Below are 26,847 nucleotides of genomic sequence, written 5' to 3'. Positions count from 1 at the left end.
AACTGTGACGAAGGAAACAAGGGAGCTGCTACAGTGCAAACACAACAAAGAATAGACACTAACCATTATCGCAGCGCCAGTTGATGTTGATGCAACGCCCATTGTTGCAGGTGAACTGCGTGAGGGGGAAGCAGGTGGGGTAGGCTGCAGAAATCCAAAACCATTAGACTTCATACTGTTAAAGATCCATTCAAATGTTAAAACACTCTTTTGAGAAATTGAAAGTGACTTCATAAAGTATTCATGACCTTTGACCCATTTTGTTAAGTCACAGCCACAAACATCATTGGATTTTATGTAATATATAGTAAGTAAAACAATGTAAGCATCTCCAAAGAATGATTCCGCACAACCAAAGCACCATGTAACAATACGAGACGTCAACCAACCACAATCTACAGGTTCATCTGACCGATCGCCACAGTCATCGTCCAGGTCACACGTCCAGGAAGCGGGGATGCAGCGCCCGCTGGTGCAGGAGAACTGGTTGGTCGGGCAGGTCCGAGCTGAAACACAAAGAGGCAGAAGTTGTGTCCAGTGTGCCAAAACCTGAAGAAGGAAATGTTGAGAATAGCTTTGCGAAGCGCGTTGTGCACCTGAGCAGGTGGTGTTGGATTCGTCCTCGCCGTTGCCACAGTCGTTATCCCCGTCGCACAGCCAGCGCAGAGGGATGCAGCGGTTGTTCTTGCACTTAAACCTGTCAGCAGAGCAGGTGTGCTGGTCTGGAGAGACAAAATTAAAGGAAATAGGCATCTTTTTAGAGCACTGCTGTAGTATGTGAAGAAAACACGTCTGGACTTTGCCTGGAAACAAAGCCTTTCCAGATCCGCAGACATTGCTTTATTTCTCCTTGCACAACAGCACACACCGTCCACCCCTGACTTGCACCCTGGTGTTTGTTGACTCACGGCATAACTCTAGAGTCTCATCGCTGTTGTCCAGACAATCGTTGTCCCCGTCGCATTTCCAGCGCTCCTGGATGCAGCGATTGTTCTTGCAGGCAAACTCCCCTGGCTGGCATTGAGGTGGGGGGACATAAGACGGGTTGGCTGGGAAAAGGAGAGACTATAAGTTAAACATTGCCAGGTACAGTTTTGCATTCTGTCTAAGAATAGTGAAAGTAAAAAAGCTCATCTGTATCCATTTGTCAAACTTGCCACAAACCAGTAGCTGTACTGTAATTGCAAATAAATCATCATTCAGACAGGGAACACTTGGACTATCACAGATACTGTGTTCACAAAGAGCATCGTATTTTATTCTTTTACAATACGCAGCTGTCATTGTTGTTGCATAATTATGCATTCAACTCTGAGCAAACAGTCCTAATCATTGTCTGGTAATGTTTACCCTGCAGCTACGCAAAGAATCAGAAGATCTGAATTTTCATCCATACACAACCCAGACCTGGACTTGATGGTCTGGAAAAGACTAGGCATTGGAAACGCCCTCGCAGTCTGATAGATTTGAGACATTTTTATTTTTCTTTAAAGCAGGGTGGGTCATTGTTGCCACATCACGATGTGCCTTACTCGTCCACTTTGACGCAAAAAGACTAAATGCTATAATAAAGTCATGGCGTGCTTTAACAAAGCTTTTTCTATATATATATATATATATAAGCATGCGCACACACTTATGCACAAATATTTAGTTTTGCTCAATATGTTTTATTTCAATTGAGTTATAGAGATATAAGTTGCATTCAAGGGGGGTATAAAGCATTGGACTAAGGTATCACATTATTTTACATGACAAAACCTTCCTTTTAGTCACTTTTGTACCTTTACAACTGGTGTTGTCAGCTGGGTCCAGTATTTGGTCTTCTGCACAGGCACATTGTCTGCCTCCTGGTATGGCCAGACACAGACTGCTGCAGCCACCGTTGTACACACGACACGCATTAGAACCTGCAGAACAAAGGATATGACTAAGCAGCGATTCAACACCATAAAGTTAACGTTACATGTCACATCTAATGTCCAGCACCTTGCTGCTGCTGGGCGTCGTACATCCGGATCTCAAAGATGGGCGGGCGCTCGTTACGAAGCAGCGTGGCGGTGCCGGTGGTCGTATCCAGTTTGTAAATGCTGCCGCTCCGGTACTCGTTCCAGAATAAGAATTGGCTATAATGGCACAGACCGAAGGCGTGGTTCAGTTCTTGACCTTCATACACCGTCTGATGGCAGACAAGAAGCCAGAGGGAAATTCATGTTTAATGGTGGCAAAAGTTTCATACAACAATCTCTTTTACAGAAAGAACACATCAAAGTTTATCAAGAACTGGGTCTTATCATCTTGATACTTACAATTAGTGCAACAATCTAATTTAAGTTTGACTTAAATATGAAGAAACTAAATGGTTTTATGTCAAGTCCTGTTTTTTAAATTATTTTGTATGGAGAGTCAATGCTGGTGACAAAGTGTGGAAAATGTAATGTGTTGGACTGCACCAGTGGAAAGTCCTGTTTTTCACTTTTTCACCATAGTAACACACATTTGTTTGGTTTTATTTGTTTTTTATAAACACAAAAATCGCACGGCAATCTTGTGATGAAACTAAAGTTCTGCTTTTCGTTCTATTAAGTGTTTAAAAAGCTGAATCAGTCAAATAAATCAGAAATGAAGTCGTGTGTGGGCAGTTTTAACTACTTCAAACATACTGTCCAGCAAGTTCAGTAGATCTTCATCAGTGCAGACTAAGTGTCTACATGGTAGAGCATGAGATTAAGGGACGACATAGGAGAATGACTGTGACATGTCAGTGTTGTTTATGTGAGCTGCAGCAGTGCCACATGTGTTATATTCTAATCCTGCAATCATTTTCAGTCCATACAAAATAAACCACCTGTCTTAATTAGAGATTAAATTACATGTATTGCAACATTACCGCCGTAGAAAAACCAGAACTTTTCTGAGCAAGTTGTTTTTTTTGTTTTTTTTTGTTTTGTTTCAAATGTAGTTCTATATTCACTATCGACCATGTTAACAAACAGGTCAGTATGTACCTGGTACTGAAGTAGCATTTTAAAAGATTTAAAATAAATATTACCTGATTTTTTAAATTTATTTATAGAATGTTAATCATCTGCTTGTAGGTTATTTATTTTAAATGTATTAAAATTTGCCCAACAAAGCTACAAACACCTTAAACCACTGGGTTTGCAGAACAATTCTGATTACTTCAGCTTCCATGTTTGTTGGTTTTTCGGAAAATAATCCTGGTTTTGATCTGACTGAACGTCTCTGTTAGAACTCTGATGACGTAGCGGTCAGACCTTTCGCATGGAGTTGTTGAGGTAGACCATTTCGATCCGGTCGTAGTAGGCGTCCACCCAGTAGAGGACGCCCTGAGGGATGTCCAGACTGAGCCCGTTGGGCCACAGCACCGTTTTGCTAGTCAGGAAGACATTTCTGTTGGAGCCATCCATCCAGGCCCGCTCAATTTTGCCTCTTTTGCTCTCTTTGGGGTCCTCCTCCCAGTCTGTCCAATACATCCACCTGATGAACCACAACAGCAACTGTCTGATTGAGTGAAATACAATATTTGTTTGGTCTTTTTTAAGAGCTTCATACACAAGTAGAGCTTTATAAAATCTACCGACCAACCAAAGGGGATGATTACACAGCGCAAACTGACAAAATAATCAATCATTATTTATCACCAGTTAATTAATGAATCCAGGACTTGTTCAATAAGTCACTGATGTGCAAAAAAAATCAGGCTGCGAGCAATTAACTAGGTCTGAAAACACCTCAGCTCATGGGAATATGGCAGGTATAACCATTAAAATTATTATTTTTTTCTTCAGTCGCGCCTTCTCATCCTTTCCTTTCAACAAACCTCCCGCCACCTCTTTCCTCTTTCTGAGCCTGATGGATTATGTGCATTAGTGGAAGCGAGGGCCTTTCTCCTGGGAGGTGTGTGGACACACATCACGCTGTCACTACCAATCTAAACAATGTGTTTGCAAATGTATGATTTTGAAAAGAAAACCGGCAACTTTTTAGTGATAAGACACAAAGATTGAGCGCTGCTTGATCCGTTAAGCAATAGAAATGCCTGCATGTGGATCATCTGGTGGAGGAAATCCATGAGCAATAAGCAAGTAGGGGCATCAAAATTCATCGTAATGACAACCAGAAACACAGATTGAAAGCAAGATAAATGCCTCTTTGAGGGATATAAAGATGAGATAAACAACAAGATGAATAATAGAAATCTTTTTCATAGATGGAGCGTGAGTTAGCTCACTTGATCCACACAGATGAAACAACTGCAGCTCTGGATTGAAGTTCTTTTTGTTGAACAAAAACATCAAACTCCGTCCCACCCACCTCATTCCTCCCTTTCTTTCTCTTTCTCTCTCTGTGTGTGTCCACCCTTACCCGTGAAGAGGATCCACCACAATGGCACGAGGATGAGTCATTTTCCCCTCAATGAGGGTTTTGCGGGTCTGTGAAGCCTTTTCCAGCCGAGCTACGCTAATGGTCTTCTTGGGCCCGTCATCTGTCCAATACAAATTGTCAGCCATCCAGTCCACAGCAATACCCTCGACTGTGTGGATCCCTGAAACAAACGTGAACAAACTTGATGGTGGGTAGATATCAACGTTGCATCGCTGAATTATATAATATGCCATTTCCAACATCAATCTCAAAATTTTTTGGGATTGTTTTCCTGTGTTTGCAAGAAGACTGAAGACAATGTGTTTCTCCAATTCCAATTACTATGTAATGTAAATTTAATCTTGTGCAATATTGCAATAATGCAATATTTCTAAATCTAAATTTTGCATGCATAAAAAGTAAAAGAACATTAATTTTTTGTGCATCTTTGTTACTTGCAGCCTTAGCAAAACTCTTGCAATCCTAAAAGACTATCACAATATTTGCAAGACACAGTTAACCTAAAACTGATGAAAATGTCATTGCACTGGAATAAGTCTCCCCATTAAATTTAAATATTTAGTTAAGACTAAAAATTCTAGTTTGAACTTAGTTATACCTTCTTTTAGGATAATATCCCTCTCCGTTCCATCAATCTTCTGTCGCCCAATGATGAAGCTTGTGGCATCAGCAAAGTAAATAAACTCGCTCTCTGCATGAAAGTCGAGAGCTCTGGGGTTCATCAGGTTCTCGATCGGGATCATGTACTCGTCTGGTACCTTCGCCTTTATATCCATCCCCCTTATGACGCCAGGACGGCCTTTGCCATAGACCAGGAAGAGTTCATGTTCAGGCTCTGCACCAAAACAAGACAAGCACGACTTAAAACTGACACTGTCATTTATCTGACACCGAATTAAAAAAAAAAAAAAAGTAAAAAGCAGTAATTCCCCCAGAATCTTCATAACATACATGAACTAAAAGAGTTAAGATTTGCAAGCTGTGCCAAATTGGAAAGATAATGGGTTGCCCTTGGCTAAATCACTGCTGTGGATTTAGGAGTAGGCAGATTAATAAAGCTGCTAATGCTGCATGAAAAACTAAAACATCTTTCTGAACACAGCCAACAGCTCCAAGTGGAAATTAGAGCTAATTCTATTCTCTCAGCAGAGAACCTGTAAACAACCTTCGTCCAAGCTCAACGTTGTTTTATGTTAAAGTTGATTTTGTATAGTTTGAATTTCATTGTGAGCTGAAAGCCTACATATTTGTACAAGCTAAAATATCAGAAATCCTTCGAGCCCCCAAAGATCTGATGAACAGCATTAGTTATATAATACTTGGAAAACAAATAAATATATTACAGCCCTGTTGTTGTGAGAGATAAATGCTGATATATTTTAAACTTGAGGATATGTGGGTATTTATTTGTTCTCCACTATTATCACCAATCATGCTAAGACTTTAAAAGAAAAATATATTTTTGTATGAATATGTTTTGTGTCTTCTGAACTATTTCTGTATTGTTTTGACCATATAGTTTTTCTCTTTATCTTTCTGAACAACTATATGAGGACATATTTTCAGATTTTTTGCAGAACCGACACAATTTTAACTCAACATTTCTTGGTACATCTAAGAATTCAACAAGGATTAAAGTGCTTTTAGAAGAAAAACAGCATTATGTTCCAATTATTCCTTAATGAGGGATTTTCCCCACTGAACAAATGTTCTCAGATTAAAGAAAAAGTTTTTTGGGATTTTCAGTGTGAGATTAAGCAGCTGCAATAAAACCCAATTTATTTTTATGGAGGGATTTTTTTCTACATCTTTTCCAGGTGGACCAATTAGAGTGAAGAGGACCAAACGAAGGGATTCTACACATTTTTAAGTATTTCCATTCTTAGCAAAAGGAAAGAAAGGAGGAGGAAGTAAGTAGGTTGAAATGAGAGACAAGAAGGGGAAGACAAAAGGACAAAAGGAGGAAAGAAAACTAATTAGGTTGGGTACAATGTCACCAGGAGGGAAAACAAAAAGGTATAAGAAACAAAGAAATTACACAAAGAAAGAAAGACAAGTTGAAAAGAGGGATTTAGTTATAATCCAAAATATATAAAGATATTAGATTACTTTAACTTTTCACATCGGAATGAGGGCATTCTGGGTAAAAGCTTGAGTCAGCGGACAGTTAAGTGATTGTTGACTTCAACTCGACCTCTGACTTACTCAAACTGGACTCTCACTTACTCTTGCAGGACTTCCCATCACTGCCTAGACTAAATCCAGAGCGACAGCGGCACGTCCGGGTCTTGTGTCCATTTCCAAGGAGACACAGGTCGGAGCAGCCTCCAGCCTTCCCAAACTGATCCACCTCACATGCGTGGCTGCGCACTGGAAACGAGGGGAGGGTAAAATAAAGCACGAGGGACAGTTATGGTGGATAACGACCGATAAAATATGTGGCTGTGTGAATATACGTAAGCTTTTATGAGCACCTGGAGGCTGACGTCTCTGGTGGTACACATGCAGAGCGCCCCCTTTGTCCACTCTGGTCACTACTTGGTAGTCCGTGCTGTTAAAGCGGTTGATCTTGATCACACTGGTCTTAGGCTGCATGTTCGCATTGTCTGAGTTGGTGGCGTACAGATAGTTTTCAAACACAGTCAACCCATACAGATGCTCAATCTAAAAAGATATAAGAAGAAACAGAGCATGATGTGATGGCACGTAATGGAAATCACTAAATAAGGCTTTATTTAAACCTTTCATGCCTGAATTACGATCCTTTGTGTCAGGACTTCTTTTTTCCAAATTTTGTTTTAGTTTCTTAAGGCATAAAAATTATAGAAAAAAATATCTTTTTTATTTCATTTTTCATTTGGTGATCAATTGTAATTTTCTCCAAATACAAAGTTGTTATTTGAAAAATACATCAGTAGTATTGTTCTTTAGGTGTCATCTGATGTCACAATATGTTTTTTTTACCTGCAAGAGTCGTCTACAGTTAAAGGAGGGGACATGTCGGTTGGCATGCTTTTTTTTGTCTGTCGGCCATATTGAATTCAACAAAAATAATTACTTGCATTTGCAGGTGATGGCCAGTAGTTGATAGTGTATTTTATAATGCATTGGTGTCCACTTCAGTGGTCTGTGTGTATTTATGACATAAAAATCCACAAGAAGCACAAGAAAATGGCTTTTAGATAGCTGTCTAGTGTAGTGACCATTGTGCATGAAAGGGTTAACCTCTATATTTATAGAATAACAGCAGAAGTCAAGACAAATCACCTCAATCTGAAGGGTTGATTAGATTTAAAATACAAGATTGACAAATGTTTCCCTCATACAGTAATTGTTCTGCAAGCCTGTCAAAGAAGTTAATTAAAGTTATTCTATAGGTCAAATAAAAACAAAGAAAAATCTTCTCTGAAGTGACGTCCCCTGCCTTGGTTTGAAGCAAAGTTCGGTCACAGTGACATAATGCTAAATATTGAAAGAATACATGTTTCTCTTTTACACAGATCCATAGTTCTCTGATTGACTAAAAGAAGAATGTTCACATTGAACAGGTAAAATTCTCCTAAAAAAAAACTTCAAGGTGTTCATTTTGAGATCACATAAACACACGAGTCTCTGATTATTTTCTCGGTGACCTCTGAAGGCAATTATCTGCGCTGGATCTCAGATGGGGGGTCTAGGTGCACACTTTCCACATTCTTACTTGCAGAAGTGTTGAAAACCATGCATCATTTCCCCTCCACTTCATAATTATGTGCCACTTTGTGTTGGTCCATCACACAAAAGCACAACAAAACACTTTGAAGTTTGTGTTTGTAATGTGACAAAATGTGAAAAGCCTCAGTGAGCACTTTTGCAAGTCGTTGTATGTTCTGCCAAAATGAGTGCTATGAAAGCAACGACAGACAAAAGCGCCTAGTGTGTGTTTGTTTGCGTTAGAACAGAAAAGCTGTTACATCCTCGCAAGCTTTAAGAGCCGCTGTGCATCAGCAGTGCAGCTGCATTAGCAGTGTCAGCACTGGACACCATTATTCAGCCTGTTTAATGAAAAGGCAAATGACCCAGATCTTCTCTCTGCCCATAATTCACTTGCAAGAGCCCATTACAGGAGTACGCAGGGGTAATATTTGAAGCATTAAAGACATATGGGAAACTCTAAGAGATGCTGGATTTTTTTTAAAGGCTCATAATGAATTGCAAATGCAAATATTTAAGAAAGATAATCGCCTCTCACCAGCAGCCCCTGGATGATGGTGTGCCTGTTCTTGCCCTCATAGTCCACCACCTCGATGTAGTCCAGGTAGGCGTCGGCCCAGTACACCAGCCTGCTGACGAGGTCCAGCGTGATGCCGTGGGGGAACACGATCTTGCTGTCGACGAGCTTGGTACGGTTCTGGCCGTCCATGTCGCAGCGCTCCACTTTGGGGATCTGACCATAATCTGTGAAGAATACCTTCCTGCAGAAACAAACCGTCACGGCTGAATGAGGTCAGAAAGACTTACAGAGAGACGGACACTGAAAATATGACATTAACGTAGCTCTACTGCACATACAAAGAGAAACATTCAAAAGGAAACAGACAGCTATACGTTTGGACATTGTGACATGTTTTTGTTTTTAGATCATCTTCTATGCAAAGTAGTAACACAAAAACTTTGGCAATCATGATTATGCACTTTTAACAAGTGAATTTTCCAACTTCTATAAATCTACAACTTACATCTGATCTTGGATGTCACCATTGATTTGTCACTGCACCACCATTTATTTTATTTATTGAAGATGTGTGATATTTAAAGTTACAAGTTAAATATGACAGTCATAATCCTTAAGAGTGTATAAAAATATCTCTGTGCAGTAAAATCTTTGTCTTGATTTACAAGTTCGTGCTCACAGATGCTGATAATGTGCTCTTAAGCAACATTTCTGTGTTGCTTTAACAAAAAAAACAAAAACTCACCAAATAAGCAATAATAAATAATTGCCAACTTTTACGCAACTTCCCAAAATTCTCAATTGCACATTCACAAAGACCGACTCAGAATAACTCATCTTTCCTGGAAAACCCAAAATCTCAACTTAAGCTGAAATCTTACACAAATTTGCCGATAAAGTAGATGGAGCATTTTGTTACAAACAACATACTTTTACACTCAAAACCTACGCAGTCAGGGATTCATAGCTGAAACAAAACATCTGTACTCAAGTATTAAGCTACCCCTTCCAGTTGATTTTAAAGACGATGTTTCAGAGCTAATCATGACAGATGGCGTTCGTCCAGTCGCCTCTGACAGACTGAGTTTTCATCAAACTTTTCTCATATGGAGAACAATTCAGGATGCGGTTCACAGAGTTGGAGAAATCTAGATCCATACTGACCCCATGTTGGGGTCCAGAGCAATGCCTTTAGGGTTGTAGAGCTCCTGGTCCAGGAGGGTTACGCATGTCTGTCCATCCTTGTCACACACAAAGATCCTGTCATCCACATCATCCACAAAGTAGAAGTTTCCGGTGAGCCAGTCAATGGCCATTTGCTCCACATCTGGAATAAAAAAACAGAAGAGATGAGTGAATATGAGGGGACACAGGAGGTGCAAGGTGATGTAGAGTCATAATTTCTAAAAACAACAAATAAGAAACAAAGCGCCTGACATCTGTCTGGAAAAATAAAGGGCATCTCTAAGGAACTGGGACTCCAGCAAACCACAGTGAGAGTCGTTATCCTCTGATGGAGAAAACATGACACAGAGTGTAATCTTTGCAGGAGTCACTGGCCAACCAAAATGACTCCAAAAGCACATTGTGAATTCATCCATTAAGTCATGAAAGAGCACAGTAGAGGTAGAGTGATGGTCTGTGACTTCTTTACTTTAGGGTTTAGCACAAATGATGGGACTATGAATTCTGCTTTCTAAAAAAGTCTTGCAGGAGAACCGTGAAGCCTGAGTTTGCAAGCTTAAGCTTAAACACAGCGCTGCAGCAACTTCCCTTCTGAATTACTCAAAATGAGTTAAATGAAACTTTTGGAGTTTCCCGTCAGAGCCCATAACAAATATGAAGTAGTGCCAGTTTGTTTGAGACAGTTATTATATTTCCTTAATTAAATGAACACATTATCTTCATTTTCTCCTGTTATCTTCGTCAGAAACAAATATGACAAATCCATAAATTAAAAACTTGATTGCAGCACTGCATATGTCTTCTGAAAAGTCAGACTAAATTTAAGACAGTAAGCAGTTTGATGTATATATTGTTTCTAGCTTATTAATCTTAATAATGCCTAATATCGAACTAAGTTAAAACTTTGACTAGGCATCTTGTAGAAACAGTGATGGTCTTCTATAGTTTTTCTTTGTTTTCAGATCTAAATACAAACTGAAGAACAAAACAAAAAAAAAACTATGTTTTGTTCTATTACCTTCTTCCCTGTAAGCTCATTGATGTACAACTATGTCTTCATCATTGAAACCATTTGTTAATACAAAACAACAGACAGACTAAAACCCACCCAGGAGGAGTGGTGGAAAACAAATGAAGCCGTTTGTTTAAAAGGTCACAGAACTGAGTCATAAAGCTGCTGCTTCCCCTCCTGCAGCCCCTGTGATCCAGGGCATCATCTCTGGATCAGACTTCACGTTCGGCCCGATCTCACTCACGCTCCAAAGAGGAGAGATCAGGAGACCTCTTCAAAGCGCTGGCCGTTCATGAACTCAAGAGTCATGTGCAAACAGGAGTTGATGAAACATCATAGCAGAGTTGGGCAGGGAGTTCACTAACTGGTTGCCAGTTATCCAAGCCCAGTGCTTACTTCACTAGTAATCCTCCACCTATTACTGAATGGAAGGTAAAGGCATCATTTTATAACACTTTGTGCACAACATCAGTCGTCCTCTGGAGCATTGGAAGAAGCTTCATGATGCATGTGGCTCCCATCATTCATTCCGACATCAGTCACATCTACACCAGTCAGACCAAACATTATATGTATGGATAACAGCTCATGGACTGGACTTGTTTATTCAGTTTATTTGGATACAAGATTGGATTAAGATCAACAATCTCCCTTTAACCCCTACGTGGTTGCTCAACACCTCAGTTTCATTCCCTTCACTGCAATGAATACCAAAGTATTTCCAAATTTGACCACTTTTTTTATTGCTAAATTCAGTTTAGACATAATGAAACATTTAGATTTCAGCTTTTCGGTTTGTCACTTTTATTTGGAGAGCAACTATGCAAGGATGAGGGATGATAACACAGGGATACCAACTCCCCACAGACTTCAAGTACATAAATAAAACTTGCAAATAACGTATATATTTGTATCTGGTACTCATGCTCCTTTCTAGTGCCTTCCTGGGCAACTGCCCACATGGCCCATATCAAAACTCTCCACTGGGCGAAACCTATACTTTTGCATACAGTAAAGAATTTAGATGAGGTGCAAGAAAAATGTTGGGAGGAGGGCTTCACAAGCCACAAGGACTTGTATTTTCACAGCTGCTGCCAGCTCAGCTCTCCACAGAGCTTTTCTGACACACAAACGCCAGAGTCGCATTCATAGTCTTCAGACTCTTGTGTTTTCGCAAAGCTCAGTGCTGAAGATGGCGATCCAATGCGGTGGTTTGTTTTCCAGGGTGATCCAGTCCTGTGGTGCTTTAGTGGAGACCAGAGAATCCATTCCTCCGACCAGGGAAGAAACACATTCTGACAGGAAATGATGGAGCACATTTCTCAGTACAAAGATCTGAATATAAGTGGACATTAAAGACCAATAAAACTGAGAACATCCGGCTGAGAATTCTGGGCTTTACTAAAACTCACACTTTTTTTTTCTGTGCAGCAAGGGAAACATGAATATCTTCCAATATTCTGGGTTGAATTAAAGTTACCGTAAGACAAAAAGTAGCTGGAGAAGAGGTAAAAAGAAGCCCAGAAAACTGGGGAGTTGAGAGGAATCATATCTCAACTTGGAAACTTGGCTACGGAACAACAAAATTTCTCAGGTTCATGGGAATCTGGGAACTGATTGCAAAGCAGCTCTGAGTTTTTGACACATATTTCAGTTTAAATCATTCCAGGTGCTCAGCAGATTACTTTCACTGATTAAGTAACAAACACTAACATAAGGGAGCGAGGGGTGAATGTGACATATTGGAAAATTGCATTCGAAATATATGGCTCCGTTGCACACAGATCACCTCTTCTGCTGTTTGTGAACAAAAATGGCAGCGAATCAGGAAACTTTTCTGTTGCCTCTCGTCCTCACTGCATCATCCCTCCCCTTCGTCGTCTCCCCAGAGGCGGGAATAGAGTCTGGATTCATTAAGTGCAGCTCTGTCTGTCTGAAACTATGCTATAAAGAAAGCATGGCGTAATTAAAAAAACAGAACCAGCTGCTTTCTTCACCTCGTCGTCTTCTCGGAAAACAAGTCCCTTTCTGTCTTTTCGTCCTCTCTGTTCTGTCTGATTTAAAAAGAAAAGAAAAATAAAACACTCTGGCCCTTTTCTACACAGCCTTAATGTCAATGCAAAAGAAGTGGAGCTAGTGAAATCCTTTTCATTGAAGCAAATGTTTCTGTGATGCTGATTATAAAATGAAACTCCCACTAAAACCGGAAGGGGGATTTGAAGGTGCAGAGCAAACTGCTGAGTATAAAAATGGAGAAAGTAGGCAAGGAGAGAACGCTTAAAGCTGACCGAAGAGTAAGATGATTTAGAAATTGTGCTGACTGGCTGGCCTTTTGAGTTCCCATAACCTCATAAGGAGATTTTAGACCAGTGTCAGTCCTAAGCAAGAGCAGCAGCTGTACTGTAGCTCTGCAGTACAAGCAGTGAGAGAGGACTTAGTGACAGCTCAGAGATCAGACTCAATGTACCCAAAACTACTTACTTTTTAGTGACTATGGACCTTACATGGTATTATTCAGCTCCACCTTTGTTTCTAGAGAGGAAGAAAGGCTGAGTGCAACAGACTAAGCCATTTATTTAGAAACTATGAAACAGACAAAATAGTGCAGAATGATTTGTTTTGGAGCCAAAATTAATGGACAATCAACTAAACAGCTTGTACTATTAAATGCTTAACATTTGCATATTTTTCACGAGAAAAAAAACGTTTGGCGACCTCTGCTATAACAGCCTTCATTGTGGATGACCTTACATTATATTTCTATGAACTCTGACCTTCTGTGGGAAAAAAAAAACATTTCCTCAACACGATTCTGCTGCCAATTTTTGCAACAATGATTGTCTTCCACTCATTATTTTTGCAGACAGGCTCAGGAGTTGTTTCTCCTCATCCTCAATGAACAGCTAGATTTACACTAAAGCTAAACTTCACACATGTGAGCTCTATTACTAATTCTGTGACATCTGAAGGGAACAGATTGTACTGAATTTAATTTAGCGGTATGAGAGTCAAGGAGGCAAAACAAAAATCCACAATGCGTCTTCTTTTCCTCTATGTAATCATGCATCTGATTTGGTTGTTTGTCACAATAAATGACAGGAAACACTTGAATATGGACCAAGAGTTTGTGTTTGCTTTCTGACTACAAATCAATGATGAAGAGTCTGACAAAATACAGTAAAAGTAATCGCTATGAAAGACAAGGGCATGAAGAGGGGGAGGGTAAACATCTGGACTGCTCATCTGTGGCATACTGAGGTCTTGACTCACTCCAACCACATGTGCATAACTTCCTGTAATGTTCACCCCTGCCATTGGTTGCTGCTGGATGCTTCCACGCTGACTGCGAGCATAAACCTGCTCCTCCTCCTCGCTAACACTCTGCCTGCGCAGGAAAGATTAACTCTTCAGCCGGGGGATTCATTTCACATAATTGAAGAAGATGAGAAAATTCATATTGCATGTTTTTTGTACTTGTTTTTTTTTTTTTACAGAGCATCTGGCTGCACATCAATTGTCTCAGCAATCCTAAATATAAAAATTCAAACATCAACTATCTTACCCTTATGTAACACTTGTTCGAATTAGATCGATGTCTCATTATTCAATACATTCGAACAGGAATATTAAATATAGACCCTTTTATTAAGCTGCAATATTCTCTCTTAGATGAAGCAGCTTCGATGTCTGTCTATTACTTCCTTCATCTTCTGTTGTGAACAGATGATGCTCCTCAACGCAGTCGCTTCTGCATTTTGTCCGTGTGGGCTCTCAAACATACGTCTATAAGTCTGTCAATACTTAGCCGCAAGGTGCCTGTGGGGGCGTTAGTGAGCTTGGAGGACCGGCGAGGAGCATCCAGATGTAGCTGAAGGAATTTACCGCAAATTTAACTCCCTCTTAATTTGATTCATCACTTGTAAGCAGTCAAATCTTCAGCAAGAGCAGCTGGATCACAGCAGCAGCCTCTTAATTTGAATTACAAGTACAATACAAAAATGTAACTCTACAAAATCTGGTGCTTTATGTTTGAGACAGCGCAGGATGATTAGGGGGATTTATTTATGAATGCCAAATGTGCTTTAACCTCCTTGTGTAACAGTTTTCTCCAGTCTGCGCTTGTCTGATATTATTTAGAATGAAAGAAACAAACTGTGCTTCCAAATGACAAGGTGCAAGCAAGTGGAAAACAAATCTGCCATCATTTGGACTTTTCATTTCACCACTGACCTACAGAGTAAGTAAAACCTGTCATGTTGAATCTGTGGCCACACGGAGAGGGCGTATGAACAGAGACAAGTCTCTGCAGGTCTGGTTGGTTTGCAATTATTGCCTCAAAGAAACAGGAAGACCATGGGCAAGATGAGAAAACATGTAATCAGTTCCAATATATTTTTAAAAAGCTGAAATATGTTTTTGAGCTTTTATCATTCAAGATTTTTTCTCACGGTCAAATTTTCTGCAGCAAGCAGGAAACTATATGGGTTTCAGCCTTGAGCACAGACTTGTACAAATATAAAAGAATTGATTAGCAATCCAAAGCGAGGGAGTGTTTTGAATTAAAAAAACAAAACAACAAAAACTCATAACAACAATAGCAGTTTTGTTTGTTTTAATTCTGAACAATTAGGTTTGGTTGACATTGATTTTATTCTCCGGTCTCTGGTGTTGTGAGAGGGATTTGATGAATAAAAGCGGCTGCACAATTAAAGCAAAAACAATATTATTCAGCCAAAGTTAATCATCACAGCTCAGCATGGAAACATTTCTCATGAATAAATAATACCCAGTTCCATTTGCTTTGGACTTCAGGAGTCCAGTTAAACTATTTTCTAGTAGGAAATACCAGTAGGGATAACTTTGTTATACCTAATGACGCTACCTGCTAGACACAGGGAGCTGCAAAAACCAAATACAGATGTATCTTAAGGAAGGACAGAATGAGAAAAGGAAGATGGACAAAAGGAAAGAAAGTAGTGAACACCACAGAAAAGTAGGGAATAACAAACATGGGAGGAGCTGGCTTTGGCCAAAACAGAAGAAAAGAAAGAAAGACAAAATGAAGAAGGAACAAGGGAAAGAGATAAATGATAAAAAGTCACAAAGAAGGATGAAAATAAGCACATCTGGAAAGGCAGAAAAAAATGGAAACAAGAACTGACTAAAATAAGAACACAAGTGAGAACAGAAAAAAGGAAGGAAGCAAATGGCCTGAAGAAAAGAAAAACAGGCAAAAAGGATGGAGAGAAGGCAGTGACATAAAGCCATGTTTATAGTGCAGTATTTTCTAATTCTTAGTGTTAATAGAGTTGCAGCTGCAATAAAAGTATTTGATATTTTCCTTGCAGCTGCAACAAATTTGATTCCCCAGATGTACCATTAGGAAAAAAGAAAATCCTATTTCAGTAGCTCCTAAATTAGCATTATGAACTTGCAATTGCTCGTGAAATGAGGTGAAGAAATCAGAAATGGAGCATACTCAAAGTTCAGCCAGGTGTATTCCAAGACTTTTCTTTTATTTTCTGCAAACCAGCTCAAAGCTATTAGCTCCTAGCACATGCTAACAGTTTCATTCATTAATGCTGTTCTCACACAAACCAAAATCAGACATCCTCTTCTGCTGCTCCTTCATGCATTCATCCAGATTAAACCTGTACTGTGTGTCTGACAATGGGGTCTCACTGGAAATCGCCTTTATTAAACTTCTTTAACCTTCTCTCTTATGCAGACTTTATTGAGAGGATTAGGGGATCACAGGGAAAAGCAGGGATGGACAATAGAGTTGAGAATAATGTTTAATGTTCATTATTCCGGATTTGTGTTTGCCGATAAGCAGGACTGATAACTTTCTGCAAGCTACTTTCTCAAAGCATCAAACACTTAAAGGCTTTTTATGATAAGCTCACTCTATTCACAGTTTCTTCATCAACTTGCTGAAGACAAGCCGGCCGCAGCAGCCGAGCGTCAACATGACAAAGAGCACCTGGCTGGAGCAGCAGAGGGATGATAAAGGCGAGGAAGGGGACGAGGATGTGGGCGTGTTTTTTTTTTTTTTTCTGGCCTGCACGCAGCTACGAACAAGTGAGAGCACACGTCTGCATTCAGGCCGGCCTCTTAGATCTTTTTGTCTTTCTAGAAGTTTCTTTTTTGCAAATGGGAGAAAAGACTCACCCGTGTTTTTGTGAAGCGAAACTTAAGCTGTGGAAAAGAACAGCTGCTTTTAATGTGCTGTCATAATATTTATGATTCACAGGTTGCAGACGGGGCAGAAGAAAGTCTCAGGGTGTCTATTCACTGAGAGGTTTAAGCCCAGCTCTACTTTAGTGACATTTTGGTACACTTTTTTTCAAACTTATTTAATTCTTGAACAGAATAAAGGTGTGGTTTAATTTCACTTCCAGTCACAGTTAAAGCAGACTTTTCTGCATGTGGAAAATTACCCTGCCATGAATATTTAACTTACTTAAATTGTCTGGTTTCCTCCCACTGACCTGACTTTCAAGCAGTCTGTTTTTGTAGGCGTGTTCAGGATAATTGTCAAATTGTACCCAAATATCAACCATCTGACCGAATCTAACCCTCTCAGATAAAATATGATCATGTTTTTCAGGAAAAAACACGGCTCGACTGGAAACTGCTGGAACACGAGAGTCTGCAGTCAGGTGTTAGAAGGTGATGACCAGAACAAAGCTGGAACTACAAAACCTTCACCTACGAGCTCAGCTGAAAGCAGCAGCTGTGCAATCAGTGGAGCAAAGATGTTTTCTGGAAAACAGTGTGCTAGTCATATGAGACAAAAACAGAGATCTTCAGCCAAAGTGAATAATAAAAAGTTTAGAGTCGGGTTGAGGCTTCGAAACGAAGTCGCACTGAAGTGAATGTTAAGCACGATGGTGGCAGAGTTATGCCCTGAGGTTGCAGTGCTGCCTGATTAAACTAAATGACTATACAAGTGTTTGTTTCAACAGGACCAAGATCCCATGAAAAGCAGGTCAAAGCTGGATAAATCCTCTGGAAAGGCCCTAATGTCAACATTTCTGAAAACGAACAGACCATGCTCAAAGTTGGTCAGGTGCCAGAATCAAACCAAATTAGATGTTCTCTTTCATAAAACTATTCCTCCTTAAATAAACCAGAATTTTACTGATGACTGCAAAAAGCACGCCACTGAAGCATCACTCCCTGAGGAACATTTGACCTGATATTAGTGGGAGTGTATGTAAATATTTGAACCTGTGTGGATTAGAAATCCTTATTTTTTGTTAAACCCACTAAAGTTGTATATTGTATAATCAATTAACGCAGAGAAAAGAATCTTACATGTAGATGGTGGCCATATGTACTCTTTGATAACTATATCATATTTCTGCTGATCATTCGGCTGTGAATGTTTGCTTTGCTCGTATGAAGGGAACCCCGATAATTATTTTGCTTTTATTCGCTTTGGTTGTATACAAGACCATTGTCAAGTTATTTGAAGTCATAAGCGGTGCTTACGTTGAAGGCTGAAGGAAATGTTGATGACTCTTTCCTCGGTGAAACTCTTCAGGTTTGGGATTGAGGCGCATTTGAGGTGTGTGGATGAGGGGGTGTCTCCCATGTGGATCCAGCAGACTGTCTCCTTAGCATAAACAAAGTCCATGGCTGTGGTTTGTTTGGTGCTGGTGGACAGCAGGCTGTGGACCGTGGAGCCGCTCAGGGAGGTGGCCTGGATGTTCTGGGAATTGGCTATCAGGAGGACAGGCAGCCGCTCCACCGGAACTGAAAACACAGCACAGGGATATTACCGACAGCTGACAGGAGGAGCATGAAATGATCCAGTTTATTCCATGGGTTTCCTCATTCTTATTTGTATAATTTATATTTGCACAGTTTCTCTCAGTGAAAAACACAAATTGGGGCAACAAGGAAGCGCCAACACGTTTTCCAATTCAATGCAAAGCTCCAAACATTTCACAATAATTTTCTAGATTTTTATGGGAATTTTTTCTAGAATTATTATGAATATTTGAGTATAAGACACCTTCCTAATAAAGATGATTATGTTTCAAAAATTGAGACAATAAAAAATCGGAAACCGCTTCAAATTTAGTCCACCCTTTATTCTGACATCTAGACAAACTTAGATCACTTTGATGCCATTTGCATGTCAATTAGGGCTGAAGAAGGGCTCTTTAACCCTTCAGGGGTCTTATGAGATGGGTTCATTTAGACCCCACAAGTCTTTCACTACGGCGAGTCGCACTTACTTACATCTACACCAGACCTGGTTTAAAAAATAAAGGTTCGGTTATCAAGATCCTAAAAACAGCAATAGAAAAAAAATTATAAATGGCTGCCGTTGTGACTAGATTCTCAGTTGGCATCTCAAAAACCCAAAGTATTTTTTCTGGAACTCTGTTTGGTATAAACCAGATCTATAAGTCCAGCTTTAAAAGCCTGCTCTAAGAGGGAACCAGAGGCCAAAAATATGAATTCACATTACTTGACTTTCTGAATGCTTGGATCTACTCAAAAAAAAAAAAAAAAAAAAAAAAAAAAACTAGACAAGAACATTGAGTTTGTTACTACAAATCTAAGATAAAGAAAGTTATTTATGAATAAATTAATGTGCAATTCATTCTATTCTAGCACTAATTCAAATTTTTGTCTTTCAGATAGTAAAAAAGAGAATACAGTCCTGAAACTCAACCGGTTTTCCACACAGCCTTACCCAGACTGGGAAACTATTATAAACCAGATTTGATTTTCATTGAGACTAACAAGAAACCCTGCTGACTGTACTAAAAAAGGGCACACCTGTCCAGACCTGAACAGAGATAGACACTGTTTCCTGTTGATTCTCACCATTCTTGGCTTTGCAGGAGCGGTTGTCTGGCTGCGGCAGGTAGCCCTCCACACAGGAACAGGTGTAGGAGCCTTCGGTGTTTGTACAGGTCTGGCTGCAGGTCCCGTAAACACTGCACTCATCGAAGTCTGAGCCAAAAAAAAAAAAAGCACAGATGGCCACAGTGTTCATTAAAGCATGTGTTTCAGGTAGGAACGAGCCAAAAAGAGATCCAAGCTCTATGAAAAAGACCATAGCAGGTGGAAATGCAAAACTAACATATCTTAAAAACTTTAAGACTATTTGTTTTCTGTGATACAGTTTTTTTATGTGGTCCATAATTATGTCTAGAATTAAAAACTTAAATAATTGTACCATTTACAAAGTCTCTGTAACCCCTTTTGCTAAAAGGCACCACTCACACACATTCCCAGTTTCTTGGAGGGAGGTCTTAGCGCTGTGAATCAAGCTCCTGTATGTGATGCAGCTGATGTAATGGCAGAAAAATAAATAAAAATTACAGGACAACCGTTTTTCTGCCATCATCAGTAGTCATGCTACTGATGATGCTAACTAGCCTTAGCATTATTGTTGCATCGTGGGAAAGGAGCACAGTGTAGCAAAAAGCGCATGAGGATGACCGACATTGGTAAGAGCCTCTTCCTAACTCTGACTGGTTGTTTCTGACTCGGAGTGGTGAATTTCTGCAGATGTCAGAAAACCCACAGAGAGGAGGCAGAGGAGTTTGACTTTTTCACAGATTATCAGTCTCATACTCTCTAGACATAGTGACAGTTTAAAATTAAAGTTAGTGGATTCTTCAAAGAGTTGCAGCGGATGCTTGTGCAAATGCAAAAAAAAAAAGTTCAATTCACTGTAAGTATTTCATACATAGCTACCAAATGATTATTACTTCCTAAATCCACAGGCATTAGGAGGTTCTGTAAAGATAAACCACTCACCTTTGCATGTCCTTCCATCAGAGCTGATCTCATAGCCGCTCTTACAGTAGCAAGCCGGACCCTGTGGGGTGACCGCACACTTTTCCTGACAGCCGGTGATCGAGCAGTTCGATATGTAGACTGAAGGGAGACAGAGGAGGACAGGAGTGAATGGATGAGCCACATAAAAGCACAAGCAGGACTTTATTAATGCATTTCGTGTCACTAAAATATTTACAGAATGAGTCCGATGGATGGATGGATGGATGGATGGATGGATGGATGGATGGATGGATGGATGGATGGATGGATGGATGGATGGATGGATGGATGGATGGATGGATGGATGGATGGATGGATGGATGTGTTGCTTTATGACCCCATCAGAAAAGCAAAAGGTCACAGCGACATGAGCTCTTTGTCCCCGTTGATATAAAATCTCATCACTGTCCTGCAATAGAGGCGAAAGGCTATTTCCCTGAGGCGACACTAACTTTGTGGATTGAATGATTAAAACATTGTTTTCTCTGAGAAATTGTTTCTCCTGAGAATCCCCAAGGCTGTGAGGATAATATTAAAGGATAACATAATGTGTCGGTTCATGGCTGTCGCCAGCAAAGACGCCCGATAAATTAGAGTCAGCCCAGTGTAAACTGTCAGGAGATATGATCTGTGTTTCTTCTTCAAATGAAGAAAATCCCAGAAAGAAGACCAAAGTATTTTTAAGGTACAGAAAAAAAACTATGTTGTTCACAAAAAAGGGGGGGGAAAAATGAAGGTCGCGGCAAAGAAAGCACAGAAGGAAGTGATACGAAAGGAAAGAAGGAGAAAAGTGTTGAGGAAGAAAGGAAAAAGGAAGACAGTGAAAATTTTTATGAGGGATGAGAAGTGGGGTAATGAGGAATGAACAAAGGAAACAAGACAGATAAGACTCAATAAAGAAAGGAGGGAAAAAAGGAAATATGGGAAAATAAGTGAACATGGAAGTTCATAAGTAAGTAAAGCTGGACACAACATGTTGACAATGAAGACTGAATAAAGTCTACCATACCCATTTTTAATTTTTCTATACCTGAAAAATACTGAAATTAATTTATCTATTGTTAAAATATTGAAAATGTCATGTGTGTTTCAGAAAATGACATCAGATCTCAGGCTTGTCGAGATCAAAGATTTCCTGTTTGCTAAATTTCCTTCATTTTGACCAATATATTATTCCAATGCAAAGTTTTAAAGACATTTTAAGGACCTGGAATATCCTCGACTCCCAAATGCTGCATCCAAGCAATTATTTGTGATTCCTGCACTGTGACAAAGTTTGCAATTTTATCTATTTTGTGCCCTAAAATGAATTGCACAAGATAGAAAGAGTGAAGGACTGCAGATATTAGATGTAAAAAGAGAAATCACTGAGTTTATGCTAAGGCTGACAGAATCCAAAGCATACATCGGGTTTTCTTATGAAACCTAAGCTTGGGTTTCATACAGAAACCTCATAAAGGTTTCTATAAGAGGAACAACCTCATATCGAAACCTAAGGCGGTTTTTAACAGTGAAGTGCACATCCTGTGATGTGTAAAGTGGACACTCTGACTCATAGTCAAACAACCAGAGTTATGTCAAACCCACTTGAGATCCACCAGTCATAAGTGAATCACTTTGCCCGGGAATACTGGTCGACTTATTCAGTCAAAAACAACACCCTATCTCGAGGCTGAGATGCGATCAAAAGCCTCCTCTTCACACCGCCCAGCTACCAACTTAGGAATTCCACACTTTCGCTGTCGACTTGAACCTGAACAGGAGTTTAATGCTCAGCTAACCCACAAAAACCAACTGATTTCTTCCTCTGGTGCATTTTCATATTATGTCCGCAGCTCTTCATCTACTCAACGTGGGAATGTGTACCACTTCACTTGCACCTCAACACCACCGAATTGTTCATTTACTAAATACATGGGGCATACGCAGGTCTTCCCACTGCACTCCTAAGGCCTGCTGGGAAAACCACAGTTCAAATTACAGACAGGCCCAGGATTTTCCAAAACAAGTCTGAGCAACAAAGACAGTTTTAGAAAACCACTAAGGGAAACAATGTAAACAACCCTCTGTGACACAGAGTGTTTATTTTGGAGCAACTGAAACTACATGCTATTTTTGGTTTAAAATCCTTCTTATCAAGCAAACGACCTGCAACAAAATACTGGTGTTATCATTCCCTCAAAATCTTCTAATCTGTTTTGTGTTCAAAGAAACCCAAGAGCTCCATCTCTTCTGCTTCCCATGCCTCCATGAATGTTGGCATATAAAGACAGTCTTTGTAAGCTGAAGAAATTAATTCCATTCTTTAAACATCAAGTCCTGTCACAAAAATGAACTGAGTGCCACTTATGATGATTCAACCATTTGTATACATTGCAGGTTTTTGGGTGTGGCAGTGGGTGAAATATAGAACATGAAAGTGGATTAATTACCTTTTGCAGAGAAATCACCATTTAGGTTTAAAACGTAGTCGGAGGTAGCATTATTAAGCTTTGTTTAACCATTTTTCTTCATGACTCGACCAATAGGAAGTAAGGTTTCCTAAGCCCAGTGGTTGGGTTCAGAACAGTCATTCATCCAGCGGCCCATCATGTTTTTGAGTTAAAAAATGTTTAAAGTTGACATGAAATTTGATGGTCATGTTTTATTGAAAGATTGGACGATTAACATCTGAATACCATCTACAAAGTCTTAAAGAATGCAAATATTTTAAAAAGACTTAAATAAATAAGCAATGCTTAGCCTGGTGGGGACACAAGTAAAGCCTGGTGGCCCACCAGGCTTATAATACACTGGGGAAACCCTGAAAACGGATAAATGGGTAAACAATTTTCTTTTCGATATCAACAATTTTCTGGTCTTGTGTCTATTGAAATAGTATTTGTTCATCAATTAAAATAATTAGACATAAATAAGGAACATAAATATTAATAATCACTTTAAAATCCACTTTTTTATATTTGCTTAAATTAAAAAAAATCTTGGGGCAGGATTAGATAAGTGTTCACTTATAGCTCCTCCTTTTCTGACAAGGAACTAATAAATAATGAACAGAGGGGATGTTTTGAGAACTTATTTACTTCACATTTTTGTTTGGCTGATTCTGGTTGTTTCATTATTTCTGAAGGGCCCGAAATAAAAGCAATAAAAAAATCTCAAAGCAAAATAAAATAACAAAAACCAAACTAGAGAAATGGAGAAAAAAAATAAATAAGTTTTTGGTTTGAAGCTGAATGGTTTTCGCTGTGCGAACTTGGGGTTTGCCAAACATTGAATTAAAAGTGTGAGAGAAGAAAAAAACAAGGGGGGGATTCAAAGAAGTAAAAATTGTGGTCTGTCAGCATCTCAGGCCAGAACAGTGGATTAGAGTAGAATCACATTTTGAGCACCAGACCTTATTGTCCGACCTCTCAGTGACCCGCAGAGGGGCTCACTGGTGCTCACTGTTCTTTTTCCCAGTTCAGCTGGTGGACTTTCAGCACACAGCTGTTATCCAGTCTGAAGATATTTCTGCATCTGAGGTATTTTTTCCTCATTCTGGATGAGTCCAGGGCTGAATTGTACACAAAGAATAACCCTCTTCAGGAAAGTCACCGAGTGATGTTGAGCACACAGGAACAACAATCTTTGCAGGAATTCATGAAGAATTCAATGAACATAGCAAAGCATACATTACGAGTACATACGCTTTCTGCAGCAAAATTAGACAGGGTAGGCCAGGCCTTGTCCCAAATGGTTTAATGGATAGGAAAAAAGTTATGTTTTTTTTTTTTCATTTTTCCTGCATCTTCTTTAACCAGTAGAAAGAGAAAGGAATGCAAAACAAACCATCTTAGCTGATAAAGATTATATTCAGACTTGAAGCAGCCTCCCCCTCTCAAAGTTTTCCACATGTAATCTCTCAGTGGAAGACATGTTTACATTTTAGAGTGGCACACCTGAATAGATAAACTTATGTCAAATCATGACTTCATTATGGATTTTCTCAAATTCTCTCCTGACTTCTAAATAAGACAAATGCAACTGTTCACTTTAAAATACATTTTGAAGTGCATTGATCTCATCAGGCATCTTTTGATCATAACAGCAAAGCAACATCTAAAAAAAAAAACATTTCCTGAAGATTTCAGGAAGTAATTTGCCTGAATCTAAATGAAGGACAAAAACAAAACAAAAAAATCAAACTTTAAAAAAACCTCAGTAGAAATAACTGGAAGGAAAAGTTTCTGATGTGTTCAATTGCGTTATATAATTATTATCACTACATAACTAGAAAATATGGCCATGTCTGCTGCATGACAGTCACTTGAAGAATCCTCCATGTTGAAGTGAGCAAATCTTCATTGGTGCACACAGAGCATCTGCATAAAATAGCAAGAGTCTTAGCTGGAGTTCAAATCAAAGCTTGCTGCAGTATCAAAGAAGGCTGAAGCATCATTTACTTAAACCCACATGATTACATTACTAAAGGGCAAGACAGACATTGCATAGTGGTGGACTTGCAATTATTATTATTATTATTTTTTAAATAGTTTGTTTTAGTGTGGACAGGATCAAAATACGGCAAAATATGTTCAAAAATTAACAACAACTAATGCAAGACTGGCACAGATTTCTGAAAGCATTTTCTACATCTGCTGAGTTGTTGTGGTATCAGATTTTTTCTGGTTGTTGACATTAAAGGTCAACATTTTACTTTTGCTCCCTTAGATTTTAAGCATAATGTGTTTATTTCAGCTTTTTTCGTATTTTGGTTCTCATTTGTTTTGACTTCTGTCAGCAATTTCTTTAAAAAGACATGATATTGTTTGGAGTCATCATAAACAGGTTCCCAATTTTAAGTTTCAGAACAGCAACTTCCCCAATTTGTGCTGAACGAATAAAAAGACTCAACTTCGTTCCACGCTGAGAACGTCCAACATTCACAGCAGTCTTAATAAGTTACATTATGCAGCCTTTAACACAGACCTTGTAATGTTAATCCAGTTGTCCAAATGCATATTTCATATTTGAAAATGCTTACAGCTTGGTGATGAACATGGCATTACCTCTGCAGTGGGGTCCCTCATCCCAGCCGTCAGTGCAGTCTGAGATGCCGTTGCACAGTTTGCTCATGTGGATGCACAGCTCTGTCCCCCCACACTGGAACTCGTTGGGTGGGCAGCGTGAAACCGTGCTGTGTGGACCTGAGAGAACATGGCAACAAAAGCGATTAGCATACAGGGACGAAGGGAGCTGCTGAGTTGAACTATGTGAAATACAACTGAACAAAACTGACAAATTAAGGATTCATTTCTTGGAAATAGAGTCAAGTTTATAAAAAAACAACAAAAAAACAAAACAGCAACCTTTTTTAATCTTTTTTGCTGTTATTGAGCAAAAACTATGTGATGTATGTTTTGCTGTGGAATCAATGTGTCTTGCCAATAAAATGCTTAACATAAAGACCTTTTTACTCCTTCAGTCTTTCTTCATGTTGGAGTTGCGGCTCTGCGAATCATGCGGCACATTGTCAGAAAACCTTTCTTTGATCTCAAATCAACACATCAGTGTACCTTTCATCTAAAATTATGTTTTGTGGTTTTTTTATGCTTCCATTTACTTTTTTCCCCAGAGATAAAACCAAACAACATGCTCCAAAACAGCACAGGAAGACAAAAGGTATCAGCACACAGCTCTATTTTTCATGCATAAAAAAATGAATTACAATTTAAGAAATGATCAGTTGCATTGTGTTATTTTTTTAATGTTTTGTATTTGTCCACCTGGATGTGTGTGTGTGTTTTGCTTTTGTGTGTCAGTGTGCTAATGTGCACCGCTCAGCATCGTCATTCAAGGCCAGATTGTTATTGGTGAAGAAAATAATTGCTTCATGGAGAAAAGCAAAATGACACCATCCTGTTTTTAAAAACAACCAAAAAAACAAACAGACACGCAGAGAAGGAATGAAAAGGCATGTAGAACTCCATTACCAATCACACAGATCAGGCATAACATTATGACCACCTGCCTAATATTATGTTGGCTCCTCTTTTGCTACTAAAACAATCCTGACCTGACCAGGCCTGGACTCAACAGGACGGCTGAAAGTGTGCTAAATATCTGAAACCAAGAGCAGGAAAAACATCACGACTGCATCCTGGTGCCATTTGTTTCCTACGCAGATGATTCACACACACACACACACACACACACACACACACACACACACACACAC

The 26,847-nt window shown here is 39.3% G+C and overlaps 1 protein-coding gene across 4 annotated transcripts in view; it reads right to left on the bottom strand.

The window, feature by feature from the left end:
- The window catches only part of LOC129358510 (low-density lipoprotein receptor-related protein 1-like), a 99,065-nt gene that overhangs the window by 42,121 nt on the left and 30,097 nt on the right, over window positions 1-26,847 (bottom strand). For all 4 annotated transcript variants that reach the window (XM_055027624.1, XM_055027626.1, XM_055027625.1 and 1 more), the window contains exons 3-19: window positions 25,679-25,816; window positions 20,610-20,729; window positions 19,668-19,796; window positions 18,318-18,581; window positions 9,788-9,950; window positions 8,642-8,864; window positions 6,885-7,074; window positions 6,637-6,780; window positions 5,009-5,245; window positions 4,390-4,570; window positions 3,279-3,501; window positions 1,990-2,179; window positions 1,785-1,910; window positions 909-1,049; window positions 597-722; window positions 390-506; window positions 64-144 (exon numbers count right to left, since the gene is read on the bottom strand). In XM_055027624.1, coding sequence (XP_054883599.1) covers window positions 64-144; window positions 390-506; window positions 597-722; window positions 909-1,049; window positions 1,785-1,910; window positions 1,990-2,179; window positions 3,279-3,501; window positions 4,390-4,570; window positions 5,009-5,245; window positions 6,637-6,780; window positions 6,885-7,074; window positions 8,642-8,864; window positions 9,788-9,950; window positions 18,318-18,581; window positions 19,668-19,796; window positions 20,610-20,729; window positions 25,679-25,816 — 2,793 coding nt within the window. The remainder of the gene's footprint in view (window positions 1-63; window positions 145-389; window positions 507-596; window positions 723-908; window positions 1,050-1,784; window positions 1,911-1,989; window positions 2,180-3,278; window positions 3,502-4,389; window positions 4,571-5,008; window positions 5,246-6,636; window positions 6,781-6,884; window positions 7,075-8,641; window positions 8,865-9,787; window positions 9,951-18,317; window positions 18,582-19,667; window positions 19,797-20,609; window positions 20,730-25,678; window positions 25,817-26,847) is intronic.

This window comes from Poeciliopsis prolifica, unplaced genomic scaffold (assembly GCF_027474105.1).
Source record: "Poeciliopsis prolifica strain line A6 unplaced genomic scaffold, Auburn_PproV2 SCAFFOLD003, whole genome shotgun sequence".
NCBI classification, from domain to species: Eukaryota; Metazoa; Chordata; class Actinopteri; order Cyprinodontiformes; family Poeciliidae; genus Poeciliopsis; species Poeciliopsis prolifica.
The sequence above is the reverse complement of the archived record's forward strand: the minus strand, read 5'-3'. Positions and strand labels throughout refer to the sequence as shown.